Genomic DNA, 11,323 nt, shown 5'->3' on the forward strand with positions numbered 1-11,323 from the left:
AAATGCCAACGGACGTGACTAAACGTTTCTCAAGCCCGAGAGATAATTGTATGTTGAAGTTTATGTCGTTGAAATGCGTTTACAGTAATTCATATTTACCCACCTCAAACCCTCCAGTCTCTCTAGCATAGCTTGGAACACAGCATCTTTTTAAAAGATGAATAACTCAAATATACGGGGCTTTTCTCCCTGAGTGTACTCAGATAGCGTTTGTACAGTGTGGAACCTAGGCTGAGCTGTATAGAACAGCGTTTGTCCATAATACTTCCACATTTGTGTGGGTCTGACTGTCCACAAATCTCACAAAACACTACACCGATCAGTGCCAAATGTGCACGCTGTCAAGAAACTAAACCCCAATTTCTGAAACCCATCTACGACAACCGTTTCTTTTGTGACTTTATAATCTCAGATCCACTGTTTTGATTGAATAGTTTCTGTTCTGTTGCTGTGGGTGTTGCTCACTTTTTTGAGGTAGTTAGTCAGGCGCTGAGGGCATTGAGGGCAAGGTTGCATTTACAATTTTGAAGTTCAAGCCCAATTTAAATTGCTTAACTCTGTCTTCTACCCTGAGCCAGTTTAGACTAGCAAAATGGGTTGGTAGGAGGTGGAAGCATAGTCAAAGGAGGGCTGAATTCGAGCACCCGCAAGAGACTTTCTTGAGAGCACTTTTGTTGACAAAAGAGGAAATTCTGCCCAGGAATCTTTAATTTACTTTTTTGATCACCAACAGTTTGTTAGGGTCCTTAGGGTCAAGAATACAGCCCAAATATGCAATCTCTTCTTTGCTGGAGATTCAACTATTACCTTGAAATCATTTACTTTGACTTTACTGAGGGGATGTTTGGATCCGAAAAGAATAGATTCTGTTTTACCAAGGTGTAGTGATAGTTTGTTATTGGTAATCATGTGCATATTTTGGTGAGTCCTGTCCAGGCTATGGACAGTCTGGAGCCATACTTCCTCAAGTCCATGTTCGGCAACATCATATTGATGAGGTCATGATGTCACACACCTATAGTCACTTGCTATCCACAGCTACACATTGCCCAGGGAAGCCATGCCGTTATTAGACCCTTACTTGTTATTATTCACTTGTCTCTCTTTAAGCCAAGCAGGGTTGGAGGGCGGTTTAACTGATTTATCTGATATAGCCAGTGGAAGTGTCCCAACGTGTCCTCTGTGGCCCTGGATCATCTAAAATCCACACGACCCTGTTGGCTCAGGGCAACCTTTTCCAGGTTTACATGATTAGCTGTATAAGTAAGCTCTACTTCGGGCAGTCGGCACATCATGACTAAGTGATTGTCTATCAGATTCAGTGTTGAAGAATTTTGAAAATCAATCTTTTCATCTTAACTGCTTACCCGAGTACAAGAGACATTTTATCCCAGGGAATTTAAATCAGATTGCAGGAACAGCATTTTTTTTTTAATGAAACATCACCATCATAAGGCTAAATTATGCTTTGTCGCATGACCCTGACGTACTTTAGACTGAATCATTTGGAATAATAATTAAATTGTGAATAATGACACAGTTTCGGTTGAAAAATACAGCATTTTTGTCTAGAAACAATTTTGTTGAAAGGATCGTGCAGTAAAGTATCCATAATCACTTATCCGAAGAGAGGAAACTGAAAAGCTTTTTGAATCTCTCTCATTTAGCATACGGCTACGTCTTTTATCATTTTAATTGAGGTTTGAATAGCAGAACACGTTTGGTAGAATTACTGTAGCAGTATAGAAGTATTCTCACAATTTATGGTAGGTAGAATTGTGCAAAATATATAATTGATAACTTATGATTTGAATAAAAAGTGACAATCGTTTGATATTCAGATTTCAGAGGCATCTGTTGACATACAGGTGTGCAAATCACTGTGACACATTTTAATATGTTTTCAACCATCACAAAAAAAAGGTTCCTGTTGCATGATCTGTGTTTCGGCATTTTTCTCTCTTCTCCTTTTGTTTGCAACTGACATTTATTTGAGTGATGGCTTCATTTCTCCTGTCATCTCACTCATCTTTCTCCCACTTGTCTGCTCCCCACAGTCCAGAGGGGGTAAATTGCAGGGTAGGCAGAGCCCTGGTCCAGGCTCCAGGCTGGCAGGGGCCTCCTTCTACCCCGTCATTTACCCAGAACAGGCTCATCCCTGGTTGGGGAGCGTGAGTGCAGGGAGACGGAAGATGATTGATGATTGATAGACTTGTCTTGTTGGGTTTAGAACCTCTTTTCTCCTAGAAGTGTCAGTGATAATGATTTGGCACCGGTGGTATACATTTGAGGTTGTCATGTCGATTTGACCTGTGTGGAGGGGTCTTGCTCCTTGCTGTGTTCCAGTAAGTAAACATTTGGCCAGAATTGACGCGTGCGTGCGTGTTTGTGTGTGTGTGTTGCGTGCGTGTACATGTTTCTGTTTCAGGGATTTATGAGACCCCAGGAGGCACCATCCTGTACCAGGCTCACCTAGACATTGAGACTTTCACCATGGACAAAGAAGTGCGCCGGATCAAACAGGGTTTGGGTATCACGTTCGCTGAGCAACTCTACAATGGTAAGTCGCTCAAATAGGCAGAGGCACAATAATCAGTTAATTAGGGAAAACGATTATTTAATTAGGGGAAACGATTATTTAAAGGCAAACCATTATGAAGAACGCTACTAATATTGAAGGTTTGCAGATGGCAGTAATACCATTAAATGATGTATTTGAAAGTATGTGCAATAATAATGACTCGACCGATTAAAACCGGGAAGGCATCTGTGTCCGTTTGGAGATGATTGCTATTAAAAAAATGCACATAAAGTGCACAAAGACCCACACACCGTATGTGTTTAATGACTTAATTCCCCCCAAAACTTGTTCTGAAAGTAGCTTGTCACTTTGCAACTACACTCTCACATTGTCTGTTTGTAATTTGTGAGGACTGACCGTGTGTGTGTGTGTGTGTGTGTGTGTGTGTGTGTGTGTGTGCGCGAGCGCACGAGTGCATGAGAGTGAGGCAGAAGTAGAGATGTGTGATGTAGCTCAGGTGTCTTAATCCTACCTCCTGCTCTGGCTCCAGTCCCCTGCCCTTCAACCACATAATAGGATCAGCACCATTAGAGGCTGATTACTGGGACACTGCAATTATACCCTCCAGAGAGAGTGTGTTGCTCAGAAAGAGAGACAGAAGAGAGAGTCTCGCAAAGCAAATGCACGTGCATAACGCACAAAAGGTACTGCTGCCTTCAGCAGGGGTAAAGATTAAAACTCGCTGTGGATTTAAGGCATGGAAAAACAACTTCAGATCCTCCAAAACTGCCTGGGGGTTTAACACTGTGGCTTGTTACAGTCGTAGCCACTGGAAGTCCAGGCGTCTGCATCTGTTTTGTATTAGTGGAGGGTTTTCCTTCCAAACAATTCCTCATGGGCTTAGAGCAACAGCACAGCATGCATTAAACTTAAACTAATCTTAAACTATATACAGTTATCTGGTAGACTGGAACACACCTGGTTGATTTATGAGGTGATGGTAGTGGTAGTTTGGTGGTACTGTTGTTCTAGATGCCAGGGATAACGATTTATTGGATCTTTTAGACCATTTTTAAAGTATCGTTTTGGTTATATCCAGACGAAGGCTGCAGCAGAATGGTCTGTTAAATACTGTAAATACTTGCATCTAGAGCCAGATTGTGTGGTTTTTCCTTTTATTTCTAATCTATAAATGTACCAACCCACACAATAACTTAATGAGAAAAAGAGGTTGCGCATCAGCAATGGCTTTCAGTGGAGTGCCAAACCCAAATCAAGTATACATCAAAAAATAGGAATTTAAAAAATTCCAAAAAGGTAGCACATCCAAAAATTAAACAAGCGGGGGACAAAGTACTCACATTTCCATTTCTTTATTGGCACACACCAAAAAGGAACGCTTACGCGTTTCGGCTATGCAGCCTTCATCACACATTAACTTGTCTCCATCTGAAATAGATTTCTAGTCATTAACACTGACATCAAACAGAATTCAATTGACGTGAACTTATTTGGGGCCTGCGTGTGATTGTCCTGGCCGAAGCCTGTGGACGAGGTAGAGAACAATGGACGGAGGGGAGGATTGTGCCTTTGAACGTGACCAGTTGACGAAGTAGAGGTCACCCACTGATGAGAGGGGACCCCCTGCTGAGAGGGGGCGTGCCCGCTCCCTAACACACACACCACATCCCTAGCCCATCTGTCCCCAAGACTGACAGATCAGTGAAATTACAGAAGAGAGAGAGAGAGAGAGGCATGTATGAACCTCACCTGGAACAGAAATGAGACGGGGGGTAGGGAGGGTGTGTGGGCCGACATAATGGGCTGTGAACGAGGGATTGCCGGTGTCACGCAATTATGTCCGTCTCTCGAGACAGACACATGGATTAAAGTTCTCATTCTCCACAATGATTTTAGTCATTTTGATTCCATAGAGTCCAGCATATTTTTTTCTCTTAGCCCAACTATTTACTTAGTTAGAAAATGGTGAGCTTGTAGATCTGCCATTGTTTGGTTTGTGACACAGCGTGCAATCTAATATAAATGACCCTAACCCATGGGGCCAGGAAAAGTGGAGCCTTGGATCAATAGATATTGAAGTGATTTTAATATTAAAGAGTGTCTACAGTAGCAATAGAATCCCTCATCTTCCATGAAGCCTGATGGTCACTTTGGGCTCTGTGTTTGCATTAGGTTTCTGGTACAGTCCAGAGTGTGAGTTTGTGCGCGACTGCATAGCCAAGTCCCAGGAGCGTGTGGAGGGCAAGGTGCAGCTGAAGATCTACAAGGGCCAGGTCTACATCCTGGGACGTGAGTCTGCCAAGTCCCTCTACAATGAAGAGTTGGTCAGGTAAGCTCAAGAGGGTAAAGTTATAGTGTGCGGTCGTGTAGGGCTGAGCAATCGATATCAATATATTATATTGATATTGTGATATGAGACAAGATATAGTCTGGGTTTTTGCATTTCGGAATATCAGGATATGGCAAAAAGTATTGTCTTTTCCTGGTTTTAACCACTTATGTCTTATTTTATACTTTAGAAATGGTCTAAAGAAAATCTGAAATGGCTAAAATAACTGATCTACAAGCTCCTAGATCTGTTATTTTCCTTAATCGATTGATTTAAAATAAATTTGAAAAAAATAAATATATATACAATATTGATATTGAGGTATTTGGTATTAAAAAAATCACACCCGTGTGAAGTGAGTGGTGCAACTCCATGTGGGGGTCCCCGGAACATCCAGACCCCCAGGAACGCGCCCAGGGGGTCAGCCCGGTTCCGGCGAGCCACCCCGTGTCCGGAATGGTTGAGAAATGACAGAGTTACCGTGTGGAGGTCACTGTACTGTACTGTACTGGACTGGACTGGACTGGACTGGACTGTAACACTCCTCATATCATATAATATGTGTGTGTGTTAGGCTGCGCAACAGTGACACTTGGTTGTGAAAACCAACCAAAAGCTATTTTCGTGCTTGGACAGACCCAGCCATTTTGGTACTCGGACAGACCCAGCCAGCCAGGTACCCAGGGACACACATAGCTGTCTATACGAGTGGTTGCACCACTCAAAAAGATTTGTAATGTGTGTCAGTGAGTGCGGGCAACTGCGCACAGATGTGCTTGAAAAGGAAACTCGGCCAACCCTATTATGTTGGTGCGCCCGAGAAACATGATGCTTGTTTTCATGTGACGGCTGTATGAATGTTTGACTGCCCTGCTGGCTACAGTACTGTCGTTCCACATGGTCCGCCATGGCTTCCATTGTTGGTTGTGTGGTCAAGCCAGCCATCCTCCTGTGACCTCCACACCAACACATCTAAATGGACCCGGCTTGACAAAGACATCAGAGGACCACCAAGCCCAATTCCTGGAGGGCACCACCCCTCCCTCCCCTCTTTTAGCTGTGCAACAGTGGGTGCATTCAGGAGGGTGACCCCTGATGCCCTCAAGGCAAGCTCAGTGTTGACCAAAGCAAAGACCTCTCCATATGCCCCTCCATCTCCTCTTGACTCTCTCTCTCTCTCTCTCTCTCTCTCACACACACACACACACACACACACACACACACACACACACACACACACACACACACACACACACACACACACACACACACACACACACACACACACACACACACACCGTTTGTACCCTAAAGTAAGAGAGCTAATAGCATTTCCAACCAGAGGGGAGAGAGAGATAGAGAGGGAGATTTTTAAGAGGAAAGTGCCACAGTGTCATGCTAGTTAAGCAGGTCAGGAAGGAAGGAGGGGATAAGGCAGCATGTATTGTTTTTGTTTTGTTTTCACCACTCAGTTATTCACTCCATTCTTTGGACTTGGTTTGGCAAACAAAAGCCAACAGATTTAGTGTATGAGCATCAATTATGTTACAAGACATTTTATTTATAAAGCGCCTTTCAGGGCACTCAAGGTCGCCGTACAACAAGTTAAAAACAGTTAATACAAAAAACTGTTTAAAAGCTGTGCGTGTGAGTGATAACAGCTTATTCTATCGTCATTCGCTTACTTAAGGGCTGTACACACCAAGCAGCCAAACTAACGATCGGCTAATTATCTGAACATCGCTTAGATTCATCACCGGTGCCAGTTATAATACTCACTATTGTCTCTTATATGACATGGTTAGTTGGTCATCTTTTGAAATTAGGCAAAATACTTTTCTCTCTCTCTCTATCCCTCTGTCTCTCCCTCTCTCAACACGCCTCTTGGGAAATTGCCACCTCACATCTCCATTATGTTAAATCAGTATGTTAATCCTTATCCTACTCGATGAAATGATTGGCTTGTTCTTGAGGTCCCTTGTATTCAGCCTTAGCTTGGCAAGACCACCTTTTATTTTGCTGGTCCACATTCATCAAACTTGAGACAAAGCACTTTAACATTGGACTCTCTGCTGTAGCTTAATCAGTTTAAGGCCAATACCGGAGACTTCTGTATTTGTTCATGTGTCTCTTTTGACTGATTTAGACTGAGATTTGCTACTTTGTACTGACTTTGTATTGTTTGTTTTCTTTACTTATTTTATGTTGTGCACATGGACCATATGGGACCAATAAGGGAAATTAAATATTTTCAGTTGTGGTGTGGATTCTGCCATCTTTTTTTTTGTTCGAAATATAAATCAGTACTACTCACTTTTTCAAAAATATAATCAAAAATAGTAGACCTTGGCTTGTTGCTTGCTTTCCCAGTTTCAATGGGTTAAAACAATTACAATAAAGATCTAACATACATACAGTACACTCTCCCAAATCCTCTCCCAAATTACCTCAGCCATTTCTCACGTTGTTGCACATGTTTCTTTCTTTCTTTCTGGTTTCTTATTTTTTTGGGGGAGGGTGAGGGGGGCATTAGGGTGACAGCGGTATTGGATTGCACCTCAACTAGGTCCTCAGGGCCATGGACAGATGGGCTCACTGGTAACCCATGAAGGAACCTATTATCACCCCCAAACACTCTCTGACATCACCTCAAACTCTGCCTCCGCCACAGCAGCCACACCCAGTCAGACACACAGCTCTATACTTTGTATCGCAGCTGCTTATATACATCAGCTACACAACTGGAATCTCCAGCTGATGTGTATACCCACATTGATTTTACATTTAAACACGTAAGCCCCTTTTGTCGCTTGATGGCGCTTACCCAAAATGTGTCAGCTCGCCAACGCGTCGCAATGCAACGGGTTGTGTGCTCGTAGATGTGATATTTTTCTGCCAACAATGCCATGCTCAAAATAGGGACACTGGGTTGAAAGTGGTTAAGAGACACCAGCCATACGCATAGAAACACACACACACACACACACACACACACACACACACACACACACACACACACACACACACACCAGTGTAGAAGTGAAAGTCCTGTGTGTTCTCTGTAAACAGTATTATTAACTCAGTGGTACTGGAGCCAGTCTCTGCGCCCTTCTGAGAGAAAAATGTCACCCCACTAGTTTTCCTCTGCTCTAGTCTCAATTAGACTGCAGGGTGTCTTAGAAGGCTGCACTAAGTAACTCCTTGCACGCTCAAACAAAATGCCACATGCTTACACACGCAGGCACACACAAACACGCAGATGCCGAAAGCAGCGTGGTGCGCAGTCACACGCGGACACATGCACCGAGGCATATTCTTTGAGGCCACTCACTCATAATGGCTCTTATAGGTGCTAGGTAGGGAGCCTTGTATTGAGAGTTGATGATTTAGTTGTCGGCCTTTCTTTTCAGAGTCTTTATTCTATCATTTGTTGGCAATTTCCGTCGTTGCTAAGTGTTTTTGAAAGATGAACGTAGACCTTCCATTGGCAGCTGGGAGGGTTAGAACGGGAGGAGAGAACGGAGAGAGAAAGGGGGGAGCACTGCAGGTAGAAACTACTGTAATTATAGCATACACACACAGACACACTCACTCTGTGAGACGTACACACACGCTGGAAAATAAATGACAGAGTCCCACACAAAAGAGAATACACATCGCCACATCAGTTATAGATTTAATGCTGCATTGACGGACAAAAGACAGAAACATCAGGTTGCAAAGTCACCAGTTTTCTTCCGCTTAGCCTGGGCTTGATATGATGGTTGTGTTTGATGGCAGTGGGATGTTCGGATTGATGTGTTTCTGTGTATGGAAATGTTTTCCCAAGTATTGATTCTCTCTCTTTCAAGTACAAACAGTGTAGGCAGTGAAGTCGATATAACACAATTTTCTAAGGAGTTGATTATCAATCATCCAATTATCCCAGTACTTAATGAGGCACCATGGCTCTTGCATTTAACTGTGTTGATACCCCAAATGTCTCGATCAGTTTATTTGCCACATGACTCTCTCTCCTGTAACTCCTTCTCTGTCTTCTACGTCTAGCATGGACGTGCAAGGAGACTATGACCCATGCGATGCATCTGGCTTCATCAAGATCAATGCTGTCAGGTTGGTGCCTTATCCAGTAGTTTGTCCTTTGCTTCAACTTCATAATAGTGTCCTAACAGTGTTGTTGCGCACTGACAATATCAGACATGCAGCTATTGTCAGCTATTGTGACACCCTTGTGCAACTATGTATAACTCACTCAGGCTTTAGCCTTTAACAAGACTGTATCCATAAACACCTGCCCTTTCTTATTGCTCTCCTCCATGCTTTTCTCTTCCGTATAGGCTGAGGGAACATCACCGTTTGCAGGGTTTCAAGGGCGGCAAGATGTAAATTGCGGTTGATTCAGGGACATGGGCTCTAATGCCTGACAGTGGGTTCCCGGTTCGATTCCCGGGCGGTTGGAACCTGTCGCATGTCTCTAAACTACTCTCTGTGTTTCCTGTCTCTCTATAGCTGTGATTCTCAAATTGTTTAAGGACCCCTAAAACTCTGTTCCATCTGTTACACTCTCAGAGTTACAGACCTGTAAGGGTCCATTTGGAACCCCCTCAAGGAACCCTGAGGGTCCCTGGACCACACTTTAAGAACCACTGCTGTACGGTCTGCAACTAGTTGAAGGCTAAAAAAACGAATGACTTACAAAACAGAATATTGTGCCATGTTGTTTACCTTTGCCTTATTGTCTTTAAATGGTTTTAAATAGATACACATGCTATGTCGGTTGGCATTGTAGTTTTTTTTTACAGCAGATAATAAGATATATAAAATAAGATGGCCTGTATTGATCTTGATGAGAAATTGGTCGACACAAGAGACATGAATAAACGTTCAAAATAGGGGGTTAGATTTCATTTGCTGGTGATAGAATACATGTGAACGCTGGTGTATTGTTAGGTCAGTACTTTAGCATTGTTGTTACTCTAATAATACAATTCTGTGTTAATAACTAATACTGTTCTCTGTTACACTAATAAAAGAAAGGAAATACTTGACTTACTTAAGTCTCATGTTGCCTTAAATTAAATGTTGTATTCTCGGCTCTTCCGTAGCTACATTTACACAAGTGGGAAACATACTATCCATCAACCTGCATTATATTGGATTTTATTCATTCAGATGGCGATAGTAATACTGTAGTTGATGCCGTGGCACCACATATGTCCGTTTATGACTGTCTGCCTGTTTAACTCATATTATGCCATGAGTGTAGTACTGTCAGGCATAGCACAGTGTATCTTAATAACAACATGTAAATGTAGTGGCACCATTGCAGGAGTTTGGCTACAGATGGAAGTCAGCCTGGCGACTATCTGCTAACCGCCAGAGCAGAAGTGATGAGGCTATTTCTGAGCTCAAATAGCACAAGTCGGGTGGAAGGAAAGCCAATTTGTCACGTATGTATATTCCCCTACTCCGCATGGGGCCCCTATGCTTAGAGGATTGAAGAGTAGGCAACTGAGAAAGAATGGAGGATCAGTTTGAGATGCAGACTAAGGTACTGTGATTGAGCACTGGTATAAATTAGGACTGTAGAAATCAGTTGGTAGTTGGTACAGTGATGAAAATTGCACTAGTTGGACCTTAATTAATATGGCTACTGAACAAATGACAAGATCTTTACATGTTTTAAACCACAAACCCTATCGTGTCCCTTTTCTGGGGAGAACCTCAGCTATTTTTGTCAAAGAGCTTTGTTGCAGAGGGGGTAATGGAGGGGTCCTGTATAGTCCCCTGAGGGACGCAGGTCTACAATGTGTATATATGGCTTAAGTGATCAAGACTAATTTGATATAAAGTAAACTACTGTATATTACAAGATCTGTCATACTATATAAGACGAGGTCCTCTGTGCATCCATCCCTTATACAGCACTGAAAGGTGTCAATCTTGCATCGGAGGGCTAGCTGTGGAGGGCTTCACAGTGGAGTCGTACTGAAGAGAAGACCCCCCGCCGGGCCTAATGGCCAAAGAGGCGTCCACGGGCCCTTTCAGTCCCGCAAGAATCCCTCAGCCCCCGCTCAATTACACGACAAGCATCTCAGTCTTTGCTTGGTCAATTACCAGGCAGCCACTGCATTTATAGGCACACATACAGGTCGCAGGATAATCAGCGGCTAAAATTGCCTGCCATGTGTAGGATGGATGGATAAGGATTCAGATTAGTCAGTGAAGCTGAAGAGAGAGAGAGAGAGAGAGAGGGAAAGAGGATGGCTATCAGTCTCAATCTGACTTCCATGGTTTGAGGAGGTGGATGCTGATGACCTTTCAATGTTGTCATGTTCTGGCAGGATATTACGGCTAGAAATTCGAACTGATGTGATGCATTGTATTGTACAGGGTTTGAAAGCGGGGCACTTTCAACCTGGCATCCCCATTTTGTTATATACAAATGTCAA

General features: G+C 43.1%; 1 protein-coding gene across 1 annotated transcript in view; it reads left to right on the forward strand.

The window, feature by feature from the left end:
* The window catches only part of ass1 (argininosuccinate synthase 1), a 37,603-nt gene extending 27,686 nt beyond the window's left edge, over window positions 1-9,917 (forward strand). The window contains exons 12-15 of the mRNA XM_083793106.1: window positions 2,429-2,560; window positions 4,715-4,871; window positions 8,919-8,984; window positions 9,209-9,917. Of these exons, the coding sequence (XP_083649232.1) occupies window positions 2,429-2,560; window positions 4,715-4,871; window positions 8,919-8,984; window positions 9,209-9,257 (404 nt within the window). The 3' untranslated portion in view covers window positions 9,258-9,917. The remainder of the gene's footprint in view (window positions 1-2,428; window positions 2,561-4,714; window positions 4,872-8,918; window positions 8,985-9,208) is intronic.
* The last annotated feature ends 1,406 nt before the right edge of the window (window positions 9,918-11,323 follow it).

The sequence above is a fragment of the Protomyctophum parallelum genome (genome assembly GCF_964188405.1).
Source record: "Protomyctophum parallelum genome assembly, chromosome: 21".
NCBI lineage: Eukaryota > Metazoa > Chordata > Actinopteri > Myctophiformes > Myctophidae > Protomyctophum > Protomyctophum parallelum.